General features: G+C 34.7%; 2 protein-coding genes across 3 annotated transcripts; both read right to left on the bottom strand.

Annotated features, from left to right (window-relative positions):
* Positions 1-5,905: 5,905 nt before the first annotated feature.
* On the bottom strand, positions 5,906-11,269 carry LOC107874502 (probable receptor-like protein kinase At3g17420). Of its 2 annotated transcripts, XM_047410466.1 has the most exons (5): positions 9,905-11,269; positions 9,611-9,826; positions 7,129-9,072; positions 6,909-7,033; positions 5,906-6,298 (listed from the first exon to the last, which is right to left on the bottom strand). In XM_047410466.1, the coding sequence occupies exons 3-5, from the start codon at positions 7,406-7,408 to the stop codon at positions 6,260-6,262; spliced, it is 444 nt and encodes a 147-aa protein (XP_047266422.1). In that variant the 5' UTR covers positions 7,409-9,072; positions 9,611-9,826; positions 9,905-11,269; the 3' UTR covers positions 5,906-6,259. The 2 variants fall into 2 exon arrangements, with proteins under 2 accessions (XP_047266422.1, XP_047266421.1); XM_047410465.1 differs by lacking the exon at positions 5,906-6,298 and having other exon boundaries at positions 6,565-7,033.
* Positions 7,462-10,959, bottom strand: LOC107874503 (receptor kinase-like protein Xa21). Its single transcript, XM_047410820.1, has 5 exons — positions 10,538-10,959; positions 9,936-10,161; positions 9,611-9,695; positions 8,960-9,072; positions 7,462-7,584 (listed from the first exon to the last, which is right to left on the bottom strand). The coding sequence occupies exons 1-5, from the start codon at positions 10,957-10,959 to the stop codon at positions 7,462-7,464; spliced, it is 969 nt and encodes a 322-aa protein (XP_047266776.1).
* Positions 11,270-15,212: the final 3,943 nt, after the last annotated feature.

The following is a 15,212-nucleotide window of genomic DNA, read 5'->3' as shown; positions in this document are numbered from 1 at the left end:
ATTTAATTTAGTCAATCTATTAGATCTGGCCATAATTAAAATCACATTGGCCATAATTGTAATGCAATTAGTCAATCGATTTCTAATTTTGTCAAAATTAAATAAATACGGCAAAATTTTAAATTTCAATTGGGGTTATATTCTAAATAACCCCAAAATTGTCTAAAACTCTCATAACTTCTACCTAATTCCACAAAAAAATAATTTCAAATTGTACTACATTGTACTATTTCCCCCCAACTTTGTCTTTTCCCAATTTTGAAATTCAAAAGTTGTACTACATTGTACAATTTTCCACCACATTATCTCCCACCTCACCTTATCTTCAATTTTAAAATTTCAAAAACACCCTTAATTGCTTTTTCTCCCACATTGGTGGATGACAAGAAATAAATCTTCATGCTTTCCTATAAATATTTTTTCTCCCACATTGGTGGAAGAGAGGAAAACAATCTCATTCTCTCATATAAATACTCCCACTACTTTGGTAAAAAAGGAAGAAAAAAAAAAAGAGGCTAGAAAGGTGAAAAAATACTTTTTGAGTAAAATAGTTATTTTTATTTAGTAAAAATTTTTGTTTCATAGATTTGGTTGGCTAATAAAAAAAATTTAAGTTGCCGGTGACGTTTTTTTGGTGGTGCTTGATTCCGACGAAGCTCGTAGTCTCGTTTTGCTGCCACCAAAAAGGCAAAAAAAATGTCTCGAGTCCAAAGGGATTCCTCTCCTCTTGCATTTCTTAATGGGCCAATGAGGTCTACCCCTTCTAGTCAAGTTCGAAGTTTAAACTCGAGGTCCACTACATGGCGTACGGGTGCTAGAAGATAGACGAAGAAGGAAAATTGATCAAAACCCATTGATGAGGTCATTAAGAGATTTGAAAAGTTTCAATTTTTATTATTGTCTTCTTTTTATTTATTCATTTTTTCATTTATTTATTCATTCGTTTCGGCATCGAAGCCAAAGTTGTATTTAATACAGGTAGATCAAGACTAGAGCCAAAGGCTCGAAAAATAGTTTAGGACAGGTGAAATGGGTCGGAATTCCAACTAGACTAGGACAAGTCTCATTGATTTGGGCTCAATGGCCTAAATCCTTTACTTTCTTTTCCCTTCCCCTTTTATGTGTTTATTTGTTTATTAATTTTGTTTAGACTTAGTTAAAGTCCCTACTAAGTCGCCTAAATCTATTTTACTTAAGTCTTTTTTTTTAAAAATCAAATCACTAAATCAACAAATTAATATTTTCAGAAGTTAATCAACAGATGTTTTCAAACAATCCGGATAACCGCAAGTTAGCGGACATTTTAGGTGTCTAACACCTTCCTAAAACGTTAATTGGAACCACTTACCTAAAATGATTTTCCTGTTTTGAATCGTTTGAAGTAATTCTCTAAAGGTTTGTTAATTTCTTTTCAAAATTAAGTGGAGACTCTTCTCAAATAGTCAAAATTTCTACGCAAAACAAGAGTCATATTAGAAAGATTCAATGACTTCATTCGCTGGTGATGAGAGACCCAAGTGACTCCGACGCAACGACAAACAGACGTAGCTGGAGACCAACTTTCATCCAAAAAGTGAAAGGGGTCCGAAATGATTTTAGATTTCAGGGAAAGAAATGCTAACTGATCAGTGGAGATGTTAAATTGGGTCATGGCTGAACTACTTATAATATAGTACTGAAGTAACAAGAGAAAAGAGGCGAAAGCTTTCTCCATAATTGTATGAATTGGTAGGGATATGGATATGACTAGCAATGATGTGGTTTTGAGACTTTAAATAGAAAAGAAGTCTCTTGCTCTTTCTGATTTTCAAATCCATATTTATGTGAATTTTCAATTGAAACATATTTTAAGGAAAAGAGGAATAACTTTCCTTTATTAATTAATTAAGTCATCTAAGACTAATAATACAACTAAAGAAACAATAAAGTATTTTAAATTTGTTCAGGTGGAAGACCAAGAAATAAGAATAAAAAAGGAGTCTTCCACTAACTTATATAAATAACCAAATGTAAGATGTTCATTGAGTAAGAATAAATACGGAGTATATATAGATATATGTTGGTGTATGTTGTGCATTTTTAATTTTAAAATTAGAATATTAAAGTGTATGATAATTAATAGACATAAAGTGGAGAAAGTGTTGCTATTGTAACTTATATAAACCGCAATGACATGTTCTAACTCACATTATCTCCTAATAAAGTGTTCAAATAACTATCCTCCTTCTTGACATGTATTTGTGGAAGAAATTCTACACCTACATAAAGGGTGTTTTCTTCTTTGTGTTGTAATAGATGAGAAGTATTATATTGTGTTCATATAAGAGAGTAGTGTAGTGAAAGAGAGAGTAGAGATAAAGAAAATATTCAATATACAAAAGAGAGTAATTATATGTTGAATGAAGGTGTTTTTTGGTAGGGCTCTCGATTCCTCAACTAATCCGGAGTTTTTTGAGTTATACGATGTTGTTGTAGTATTGTATCCTGGAGGGATAAAGTCTAGAGTGACACTACTGGATCAGTGTAGATTTTGCCGCAGTGAACATGAATCTTCTTAAAAAGAGCGAGATATTTATGTTAGCCTTCTATAATAATGTTCTATATTTTAATAATGACAAACTAATGAGTAAACATTTGCAAGTTATTGAAGATCTCTAATAATGGAAGGAGAAGATACTGAAGAAACACCAAAGATGCAAAATCTCTGGGAAATCAACTAAAGATATCCAAGAATTTCTTGCTAAAGGAAACAAACATTCAATAACATGATGGCCGGCACTAAACTTGGAACAATATAAATCATACTGAATCAATTCAAGACTTTCAAGAAAATCTCGCATAGAAAAGCAAATTCCAACAACAGCCTGACTGGAGAAAACCCTGGGAAAGAGCATCAATCACTATATTAGAAAAAGGAAAGAAGATCACGGACGTATATGATACGGACATGTATAAAGTACCATGTTTGGACATATCTTATATGAACATACTATATGGTGTTGGTTTAAAACCGTTAAAGGGAAATAACATGGAAATTCAATTCAAAAGCTAGCCGACTAAATAAAGATGGAGTTTGTAGAACAGAATATGTAGAAAGGTTGATTATTTTCTACTAAAATCCGTGTCTCATTAATCATCAGCTGGTTAACTTAAATAGACGCTATTAAAACTAAAAATAGGATAAAGAAACAACCTATTTCTACCAAAATTAACATAACTAATTAGTTTCCTACCAAAGATAGGACTCCTAACTTAACTAGGATTGTACGTAAAAAAACAGGAGAGAAAAAATAAAGAAACACGTGCATTCCTGAAGCTACTCTCAACACTCCTCCTTGCTTTATGAAACACAAACTCCAAGAGAAGCTCGAATTTGTAGACTGGTAAAGGCTTAGTGAATATATCAGCCCATTGTTCCTCCATCTTGCAGTAGACAAGAATCACATCTCCATCTTTTTGAACTTCTCTCAGGAAGAAAAACTTGATATTTAAGTGCTTAGATTTTCCATGAAACACAGGATTGTGAGAAATAACTATTGTTGCTTGGTTATCAAGTAGGTGATGTTCACAAAGTATGCATTTTTAGACTTGACTCGCCTTTTCCTCGATCTATAACAATCTTATTATTATCCTATAGATATTGATTACTTCTATAGTTATAGTATACGCTAAGCTCAATATGCTAAATGGTGCCAAAGTATTAATTTCTTGCTAATGGAGTTTGATGCTTTAAGAACAAAACGATGCAGTTGGAAAGGAGAAAGGAGAAAATTCTTGATGATCAATTATGTATGAATCTTGAACTGGATTTGAAAAGTAATTTAATTTTTTTATCGCACTAAAATAATTTCGCGTGGACTCTGATTACTTATAATGTTCCTCCCAGCACTAGTGCTAAATGGTCCATCTTTCACAACATAATTGGTATATTTCTTAGCAGTATTGGGACTGCATGTATTGTCGCTCACACCATAACCTGTACCACGAGCGCTCGGATATGTTCCAACATGATACCTTTTAAAAGCAAACTGTGATACATTGCTCGAACAGAAGGTGGAAGATTAAGAGGAGGCAGACCCCTGGACCTAATTTAACTAACTATATATTAAACAGAGAAGAATGTATTACCCCCTGAACTTGTCAAGTTTTATTCATGGTACACCTAAACTTTGACTGGTCCTAAGTACCTCCGAACTTGTTGTTTTAGTAAGTCGCAAGGGCCTTTTTTGTTGACTGTCCAGTGCATGTACACCACGCGCGTACACATGGAAAAAAGTGTTGATGTGGATGTCCATGTGGATAAATACAATCCACTTCCCTTATATTTATCCTGTATATTAAAAAATAACTCACTTTTATCCTTAATTATCTTATTTCTCTCTAAAAAAGTTATATTTCTCAATTTTCCTCTACTCCAAAGTAGTGAAAGGTTGAATTTTCGTCAATCAAGTAAGCTATTATCTAAAAATTTATATTTTTTGGTGTTTTAAAAATATAAAATTATTTTTTTCCAGTTAGTGTTTCATCATAGTTTCCGATTAGTGTTTCGATTAAGATTTTAGGAGACTCATATTCACAAATACGTTTCTTATTATAATTAACGGGGTAAGAAATTACAATTAAAGTTAGGGGCGTACAAAAATCGATAAAAAAGTTATTGATTTATCATTGTAGGATAAACAATTTTTAATGATTTTATAAAAAAAAAAATTATTGGGTCATTGATTCTATTTTGATTTTTTTGGCAAAATGACCTTCTGAACCCCTGTACTATGTCGGTTTTGTAAGTTGAACACTTCTAGTTATATAGTTGTGATCAAAACCCTTCAACTCAATAAAATTTAACAATTTAAACCCTTTGACCATTGACTTAATCGATGTGGCATTAAACGTGCTGACTAGGCTAACATGTGTGTCATCACACGTGTATGATAGAGTGAGGCACATTTTTTCAGCTTTTTAAATTTAAAAATAATTTTAAAAATAAAAAATATATATATTTTTTAAAAATTTAACATTTTTTCAGCTTTTTAATTTTAAAAATATATATATATATTACACCCAATAAGTAAGATTTTGGTTACGACTAAGATTCGATTTCTTTTAATGTTAGTTACTACTTTTTCTATTTTTATATTTTATGAGTATTTTTTTTATCGATTAAATCAAAATCAAATCGTTAGGGACTAAAAATTGATAATCGATATAACTACATTCTATTTATTATAAGTATGAGTCTTAATTTCTTTAGTATTTATTTTGTTATTATTTATTAAAATATCTGCTTCGATATTTAGTACATTTTTTTAGTTACAATAACTCATATGATATGTATAATTAAGATTACAAAATTGAAAGAATTTCTTATGAATGTGAACTGAAGTTTTAGATTGGATTAATAAACCGATGAATTTTCTTTTTTAGATTAATAAACGGAATTTTTACAAAATTAATAAACGGATGAAATTTTTATTTCATAAACTACTTAATAAACTGGAGTTTTAATAAATGGATGAATTCTTTTTTAGATTAGAAGTAACGAAAGAAGAGGGATTATAAATAGGGAGACGGATAGTTAAGTTTTTTTGAAAAATTAAAGAAAAATGGATTTTTTTTGTTTTTTATTCATGAAAAATGCTGATTTGGCTCAAAAATTTCTCCATCACGCGCGTGATGGAATGTGACTACAAACATTTTGCCACATCAGCAAAAAAGGGCCACGCGACTTACTAAAACAACAAGTTCGGAGGGGTACTTAGAACAAGTTAAAGTTCACATGTACCATTAATAAAACTCGACAAGTCTAGGGTAATAGTTACTTCTCTCTACATTAAATATGCACGCTTGGTATGGCCGGGAAAAGGTCTCGGTTTCTGGTGACCTTAAGTCACATAATAAGAATTGTGAGTCAACACAATACATAAATGTCATCTACAGAAATAAAATTGCACCAGAGAGACAACAGTTGTAAACAAGAGTATTTCAAACTGCAATGGTTTTTTTTTTTTCATTCAAATCATTTGATGGTCTGCTCCCACCGGATAACTAATATAACAGAACCAGAACAGGTCTCTGATTACCACTTGTTCTAACTTTATGTTCACTGAAACCTCTGGTTTAAAGGAAAATGTAGATAAGAGTTAAGTCTATTATGGAGGGGTAAATGACCATACCAAAAGCAGTATCCTAGCTCTGCTTGCCTATGAGAGTGGTGAGCTTCCTTTCAAGTATATAGGTATTCCATTATCCATTACAAGACTCACCGTTCTGCAATGCAAACGCCTACTGGCAAGGATTGCTGCCAAGATCAATACATGGATGGTCAAATGTTTATAATGCCGAAGAAAGCAATCAAGTTAATAGAGGCTACTCGTAGAAACTATTTGTGGTCTGGGGAAGCTACAATAACAAGGAATTCTATGGTGGCATGGGAGAAACTATGCTTTGGGCTTTAAGTCTTCACAAAGAGAAACTATGGGTTGACACGTTATAAAGTGGCAGAATATAAACACTGGAATGCACTGGGGGACATCAGCAAGCTCGTTCATAAGAACAAAGAAGTGTAGGAGTGATTCATAAAATTCCTTTTATAGACAAAAAGGAAAAAAAAAATACATTCTTCTCATCAATACAATTATTTAGCAAACATTTTCAACAAAACAAGTTATTTGGAACAAGAATTGCCAAGAGCATGTTCAACATGCGAGAAATTGAATTCTGATCTTTTGTAACATCCCTACAACATCTTTCATATTTGTCTGTCTTGCTGGAGATTCAGCACAGCAATCCAGTGCAACATTCATGATTGATGCCACACAGTCCAACTTATAAATTAAGTGATTATCTGTTGGTGGAACCAATTTGGAATCCACAACATCCACTACTGCATCAGGAAGTGAATAACTCACCCAGTGCTTCAAGCTAAGATCTTCCTCAAACTCACTAGGCTTTCTCCTAGTAAACGTTTCCAGTAACATGATTCCATAACTATAGACATCATATTTAGTAGACACCAATCCATCTTGTCCATACTCTACAATCAAACAATTATTTAAAGATGTAAAATGATAACTTGGTGGAAAAAAAGAAAGGGAAAAGAAATGTTCAAAGCAAAATCAAGAGACGTACCTGGAGCAATATAACCCAATGATGCTAAGGTTTTAGTGTATAATTCACTTTCATCATCACCAAGCAGTTTTGAAATACCAAAGTCGCTTAGGTGGGCAACCATATCCTCATCCAGCAAGACATTACTCGGCTTCAGATCACAGTGAATCACAGGCGATGAGCAACCATGGTGCAGATATTCCAATGCACATGCCACATCTATCATTATTCTTAGACTTTTCATGATGTCTAAGAAGTAGTTGTGCGAATACAAATACATCTCAAGGCTCCCATTAGGCATATACTCGAGCACTAAAGCCTTAAAATCAAGGTTGGAACAGCTAGTAATGACTTTTAAGAGATTCCTATGGCGAAGGCTGCGCAGAACTTCACATTCCGTATCAAAGCTCTTGAATGCTGCATGTAGTTGCAGATTGAACACTTTAACTGCAATGGCAGTTCCACTTCTGAGAACACCTTTGTAAACAGAGCCAAAACTTCCAGAACCAATCAGATTACTCTCGCTAAGCGCATCAGTTGCTTGGATCGATTCATAGTATGAAATTCTTTCTCTTGTTATGGCAAACAATGAATCAGCTTGTTGAGGAGTTCTTTTACCTTTTCTATACCTTATCCAGAAAAAAATAAAGGTGCTAGGAACAACTACTAGTGCAATTCCCAGCAAAAGAAAAAGAACTAGTAATTTTTCCTATTTGATTTGTGCTTTGATGAAGTGGGGCATGGTGGGACACTAAATCTTGAAGAACCACACAATGCTTCGTTGTGGATGAAAAACTGACTCGAGAGCTTCTTGAAAGGATCCCCCAAGGGTATTTCACCATACAAATTGTTGAAAGAAACATTGAAATACTTCAGGTTTTGAACTTTCTCCAAAGACTTGGGAATGATTCCAGATATATTATTGTGAGAAAGGTCTAGGAATTCCAAACCTACCATGTTGCTCATTGAGTCAGATATAGCTCCTTGTAACTAGTTGTGTCTCAAAGAAAGGTGTGCCAAATTTTGCAATCCTCCAATTTCTCTTGGAATTCCATTGGAGAATTGATTCATCAATAGATCCATCTTTGTTACAACCTTTAAATTTCCAATTTCTGGAGGTAAAGAACCCACCATGTTGTTTGACGATAAGTCAAGAACCACTAGATCTTGAAGGTTCCCTAAGCTTGGTGGTATATTGGAACTCAATTTATTGGAATCCAGATGTATCTCCCTAAGGGAAGTAATATTCCCTAAACAAGATGGAAGAAATCCTGAAATTTGATTTTGACCGAACTAAATATCACCCAAATTCTGGAATCTGCATATATGATCTCCAATAAGTCCTGTTAATTTGTTGGTACTCAAGTTGAAGCGCTCAAGCTTTCTCAAGTTTCCAATTGTTGTGGGAATCGATCCAACCAAGTTGTTTCCAGAAAGTCTAAGGTCTAATAAGTTGCTTAAGTTCCCAACTTCATCTGGAATTCACCCTTGGATTTTACAACTGATGACGATAATATTTGTAAGAGACGTGGAAAGGTTTCCCCTGGAGGCTAGAAGCATGCCATTTAGAGGGTTCAAAGATATATCCAGAAATTTTAATGAGAGTCGCTAGTCAAATTGTTTTCCTCTAAATTTAGTAATTGTAGATGAGTCAAATATCCAAGTGAGTTGGGAATCAAGCCAGTAAGTTTGTTGCTTGAAAGCTCAAGATTTTAAGTTTTGAACAATTGGAGATGGAATGAGGAATAGTTCCAACAAGATTGGTTAAGTTTCTATCTTCAATGATGGGTAAGATAGAATCTATGTTTGGTGGGAGGCTTCCTGATAAATTGTGGACTGAAAGAGAAATCACACTAAGCCCGGATATGTTGAAGATCTCCATATCAAGTGAACCACTAAATCTATTATTCCTAAGACTAAGTTCCTCCAACTCAACGAGTTTGCTTATCTCTTTGGGTGTTTCACCTGTCAAAACATGAAGAAAAAATGGACTATTTAGCTCAATGCTTATCTATGTGATTCATGCTTTAGTTTGACTTGATAAGAAGACTTCTTTCTGATTGGTTATGGGAGAAGGTGTCCACAAGAACTCATAAAATTATGTAATAATTATATACTTCTTTTTCCTATTGTTATTGATCAAAGTCTCAAGAAGGATGTACATATTATTTATTTTTTCTCCATTAAAGTTCTAAATTTAATTTTCTATGAATTTTTGATTGTGCAGGTTTGTATTTTTATATGGACTCAAATATATAAACTGATACTTTATTAGAAGTTAGGCAACAACCAACAGGAGTTCAAATTTACTTGTTATTTCTTAAAACAGATTAATTTTAAACATTAAAAGAGATTCCTTATATCGTGTTTCTTGTCATACATTTGAAGATTTATTTATAATTGTTAAATTTTATTACACATTATATGCATAAATTCATAAAATTTTAATAGTTCTAATGGATCTATAAAATTAACTTGAGACACCATTTGAATATGTATGTACCTATAAGCATATTTCCACTAATCTGTAGATGTTGCATCTTGGTTAAGTTGCCAATCTCCCATAGTAAGAATCCACTAAGATTGTTCTGCGCCAGTGACAAAATTCACAGCGAGGAGATATTGAATATGGAGATCGGGACAGAGGCAGTAGTCTGATTTTCCTCCATGGCTAACTCTACCAAATTAATATGATTTCCAATTTCTTGTGGAATTATCCCTGAAATGAATGTGAAATAAAATGAAATTCTGAAGTAATAAGAAACAATAGTGCTAGTATTCATAAGATGAAACGTACCAGTGAAATGGTTGGCTCCGAGATCTAATACCTGCAAGTTACTCAATCTTCCTATTTCACTATGTATTGGTCCATCAAACTCATTTTCCAATAAACCCGAGAGTTGAAGTTGTGAACAATTTGATAAGCTTATAGGCATATGACCGTGAAGCTTGTTTTTGGATAGATAAAGCCCTCTGAGTATTGGGGGACCATTGCATAAACCATTGGGAAGACATCCTGATAAGCTATTGCCAGTAAATGCAATGAATTCGATCCTAGAAATATTGAAAATTGTGAATGGTATAGAACCCGTAAGTTGATTATATTCTATGGCCAACGAGTTCATGTTGTGAAGACTGCTGATCCCTTCTAGAACGTTTCCTTGATGTGAATTAGAAGATAATTCTAACCTCTCCAACCTTGAGGCATTCAAGAGTAACGTAGGAATAAAGCCTATGAGCTTGTTCCCCCCCATCTTTAATACTAAGGTTTATAAGGCTTCCAATCACTTTTGGTGTCTGGCCCTCTATGGAATTGAATTTTAGATTCAAAGTTTCAAGTGTGGACATATTAGAAAATGAAGAAGGGATTGAACCAGTGAAACTATTATTTCCAAGCTTTAGTACTTGAAGTTGGTGTAAAAACCCAAACCAAGAGGGAACCTCCGCGCTGAAGCTGTTGAAACTTAAATCAAGAAACTTAAGCCGATGCAAGTGTGCCATTTCTTGAGGCAAATTTCCATGGAAATTGTTGCTTACCAAATCAAGAGAAACAAGAAATGTGAGGTTCCCTAGTTCACTAGGTATTACTCCTGTAAGATCCATGTTGGAAGGATTCAAGAATCTCCTTCTCAGGTGACGAGAGCCACAAGTGACTCCAACCCAATGACAAATAGATGTACCTGGAGACCAACTTTCATCCAGGCAGTGAAAGGGGTCCGAAATGATTTGAGATTTCAGGGAAAGAAGAGATAATTGATCAGTGGAGATATTAAATTGGTTCATGGCTGAACTGCTTATAACATAATACTGAAGCAACAAGAGAAAAGAGGTGAAAGCAACAAGTTTCTCCATAATCAAGAATTAAGTGTAGTTAAAATTTTGTCCAAGTATAACATCTTTATTCATCGTAACTGTCACACCCCTTTTTCAACATCCAAAAGATTCATTTTGGGTTCGAAAGGGTTTTTATTATTAAGTGACAAAAGAAAACGATTTGTTTTGAAAAAGGATTGTTTTTACATTTGAAATCAGAGTTGCCACATGGCATAATCTGGTGTGCCAAGTCACCATTGGAAAATCCTTTTCAAAACCATTTGACTCTTTAAACTGGTTTGTGAACAGAGATTCCAGCTAAGGAATTCTGTTGACCAAGGGGAAGGTGTTAGGCACCCCTCGATCCTATGGTTCGACCACGGTCGCTTGGTGGAGCGTATTGGCTAATTTTGACACTATGAATGTACAACCCACACAAAACATGTAAAACAATCAAAAAAACAAACAAAACAAAAAAGAATCAATAGTACAATGTCCAATCCAAAAATAAAAATGCAAAATTAAATCCTATCTAACCTACACTAATAGTAACTACGCTCTCGTGCTTTACCCGACGCCTCGGACCTTCATCACGAACGTCCGCCGAGTACAAAATACCTCAAGGCATTCACCGGTGAATAAAGATATACAGATACTTCGGGGCATTCCCCGTCCAAATAGTACAATTGATCCCAAAGTGATAAAACGAAACCATTCAACACACATTTCAACATTCACCGCATTGAATCAATACATCACTCCTAACTTTTGCCTACCCGCACCTATATTACCCTATTCGTTTCAACGTAGCATGATAATATCGTGTTTCATATCAACAGTAAATCAAAATTAAAACGAATCTATCCTTTTTGTCAATTTTTCATTTCTCACCCCCCAAATTTATTTTCAACCACATTATTAAACCACTCAACTATCAAGTCACTTTTCAAAATCGAAAATCAACAACACATACCCCAACGAAGATTCAAACATTTAAGCATACCGATCATTCATATCCACATCAACAATTAACATTTGCTCAAAATATTCAAACAACCACAAAATCACGACATCAACCAAAATTCGAGATAATAAAAGAGTAAAGTTAAGAGATGGACCTTCAAAGAATTGATTTTGTTGATAATATAGAATTAAAGAAATCCAAATTCGAGAGCCCGAATATAAACCTTGATGACAAACCAACTTGACACAAAAGGAAAACCAAACTTGAAGTCTGATTCGAATACCAAATCTGCAAAGCGACTGAGAGTACTCAACACATACCCTGCAACACGAACAGATGGGGTCCACCTACGAATTTTCCACCGGAGTTAATTCAAATCTTATCGGAATCGACCCTAACAGACGAAGCTGACCCGAACGGACCAAAATCTAACCCAAACAAACAGAAACTAACCTGAATGAACCGAAGACTAACCCAAACCATCCGAAATCTGACCCAAACCAACTGGAATCAACCCGTTCAGGCAGATTTCAGACTGATTTCATTGTTTGATATTGGTTCTAGGGAGGGGATATGGTTTAAATTGTGTTTCCAACGGGTTTCGGAGTTAAACCAGAGCTGGTGAAGTTATTTTCGATGAAGAGTGGCCTGGATAACTCAATCTCTGACTGATTTCTTGTCTCTCGGAGTCTCTCATGTCATTTTGCTCCTTATGTGTATGTGTGTAATTTTGGGTGAGACTGTGTGTGTCAATATTGAGAGAGAGTTGTGAGGGGGCTAATGGCGTCTGTGTATGTATATGTTTTCTAGGAAGAAGACCCCTTCACTGTTTCCTTTTTCTTATTTCCCAAAAGTCCCCCTCTATATGTATTAGTGTAGGTATATAAGGAAAAAGGGAAACTTTCCCCTCTCTCCCCAACATGTGGGCCCCTTTGTTATACATAATGGAAAAAGAATGAGTACTACCCTTCCTGGAAGGTTTCTCTTATTTTATTTTTAGTCCATGTTTCTTTCTTTGTGGACAAGAAAAAGGAAAGGGGGGTAGAGGGTCACATGGAGGGTAGGGTAGGTGAGGGTAGGGGTATGGGGTAGTGTAAGTTGTTAGGATGAGGTGTAAAGTTGGTTGGGGGTTTGTTTAAAGTTTTTATTTTTATATTTTGTAAGGGTATAATAACATGGATGAGGGTACACGATAGGATAAGGTAAAATAAGGTAAAAAAAAATGTTATCGGGGAGGGACGAAATTAGGTGTCTACATTATGCCCCCTTTGAATGTACACATGAAGTGTTTTCAGACAAAGAAGTAGAAAATAAGATAGAATTTTGTCCCGGCCATTATTCAAAGAAAGAAACAGAAAGAAGAAGGACAACCGAGCCTTAACTTAGGACATCCTACCTACCCAAATTATGGAGAAATCAAATGACCGCTATCTCAAAAGATTTGAAAGAAAGGGACAATACCGAGTTGGAGAGTCGAGTGAGGTTCCATCGAGGTTCCGATCCACAGCTCTGTCATTACATCAAAATAAAAATTACAAGTTAAAACAAAAATGAAATTACAAAAATCATATCTATGCAGCTTCTTTTGTACTCTTGACTATAGTTTCATCACCCTATTCTTCAGCTGGACTCCTCACTTGTAATTTCTTCGCCTTGTTTCTTGACTTTAAACTTCTTCACCTTGTTGTTTTACTTTCAACTTCTTGACCTTTTTGTTTGACTTTCAATCTCTTAACCTTGTTACTTGACTTTCAATTTCATCACCCCATTCTTCAGGCGGGCTCCGGACTTTCCATTTCCATCACCCTATTCTTCAGGCGGATTCCTGACTTTCAATTTCATCACCTAATTCTTCAGGCGGGCTCCTGAAACCAAAATCAAAACTAAAACAAAAATTATCCCAAACAAAGATTATGATAAAGAAAGATTTCCTTCATTCATTTTTATTGAAAATAATGTCCCATTTTCTAGGAGGGTCCTGAACAAAAAGTAAATTCCCATTTTTCAGGAGGGTCCTGAACATAAAGTAAATTCCTATTTTTCAGGAGGGTCCTGAACTGAAAGTAAAATCGCATTTCCCAGGGGGTGCTGAACAGAGAGTAAAGCCCATTTTTCAGGAGGGTCCTGAACAGAAAGTAAAATCTCATTTTTTCAGGAGGGTCCTGAACAGAAAGTAAAGTCCCATTCTCAGGAGGGTCCTGGACATAAAGTAAAATCCCATTTTCTAGGAGGGTCCTGAGAAGAAAGTAAAGTCTCATTTTTCAGAAGGCTCCTGAACATAAAGTAAATACCCATTTTCCAGGAGGGTCCTGAACTGAAAATGAAATCCCATTTTCCAGGAGGGTCCTAAACAGAAATTAAACTCCCATTTTTTAGGAATGTCCTGAACATAAAGTAAAATCCCATTTTTCAGGAGGGTCCTGAACAGAAAGTAAAGTCTCATTTTTTCGAAGGGTCCTGAGACGAAGAGTAAAATCCCATTTTTCAGGAGGGACCTAAACAAAAGGCAAAATCCCATTTTTCAGAAGGGTGCTGAACAAAAGTAAAATCTCATTTTTCAGGAGGGTCCTGAACAGCTATTTTTCAGGAGGTCCTGAACATAAAGTAAATTTCTATTTTTCAGGAGGGTCCTGAACATAAAGTAAAATCTCATTTTTTAGAAGGGTCCTGAACAGAAAGTAAAATCCCATTTTTCAGGAGGGTCATGATCAGAAAGTAAAATCTCAATTTTCAGGAGGGTCCTGAACATAAATTAAAATTCCATTTTTCAAGAAGGTCCTGAACATAAAGTAAAATTCCATTTCCTAGGAGGGTCTCGAACAAAAACTAACGTCTCATTTTTCAAGAGGGTCATGAGACGGAAAGTAAAATCTCATTTTTCAGGAGGGACCTGAACAAAAGGTAAAATCCCATTTTCAGGAGGGTCCTGAACAAAAGTAAAATCCCAATTTTCAGGAGGGTCCTGAATAGACAGTAAAATCCTATTTTTTAGGAGGGTCCTGAACATAATGTAAATTCCTATTTTTCAGGAGGGCCTTGAACATAAAGTAAAATCTCATTTTTCAGGAGGGTCCTGAACAGAAAGTAAAATCTCATTTTTCAGGAGGGTCTTGATCAGAAAGTAAAATCCCAATTTTCAGGAGGGTCCTGAACATAAATTAAAATCCCATTTTTAGGAGGGTCCTGAACATAAAGTAAAATTCCATTTTCCAGGAAGGTCCTGATTAGAAAGTAACGTCTCATTTTTCAAGAGGGTCCTGAGACAGAAAGTAAAATCCCATTTTTCAGGAGGGACCTGAACAAAAGGTAAAATCTCATTTTTCAGGAG

This window comes from Capsicum annuum, chromosome 4 (genome assembly GCF_002878395.1).
Source record: "Capsicum annuum cultivar UCD-10X-F1 chromosome 4, UCD10Xv1.1, whole genome shotgun sequence".
Taxonomy (NCBI): domain Eukaryota; kingdom Viridiplantae; phylum Streptophyta; class Magnoliopsida; order Solanales; family Solanaceae; genus Capsicum; species Capsicum annuum.
This window is presented reverse-complemented; position numbering and strand designations above follow the sequence as displayed.

Coding starts and splice junctions, on each gene's coding strand:
- LOC107874502 (XM_047410465.1), bottom strand. CDS start 7,408: ATGCCTAATGGGAGCCTTGAGATGTATTTGTATTCGCACAACTACTTC. Junction 7,034..7,128: donor ATTGGGTTATATTGCTCCAG/GTACGTCTCTTG, acceptor GTTTGATTGTAG/AGTATGGACAAGATGGATTG.
- LOC107874503 (XM_047410820.1), bottom strand. CDS start 10,959: ATGGAGAAACTTGTTGCTTTCACCTCTTTTCTCTTGTTGCTTCAGTAT. Junction 10,162..10,537: donor AGCGCGGAGGTTCCCTCTTG/GTTTGGGTTTTT, acceptor CAATATTTCTAG/GATCGAATTCATTGCATTTA. Junction 9,073..9,610: donor TAGTGGAAATATGCTTATAG/GTACATACATAT, acceptor ATGTTTTGACAG/GTGAAACACCCAAAGAGATA.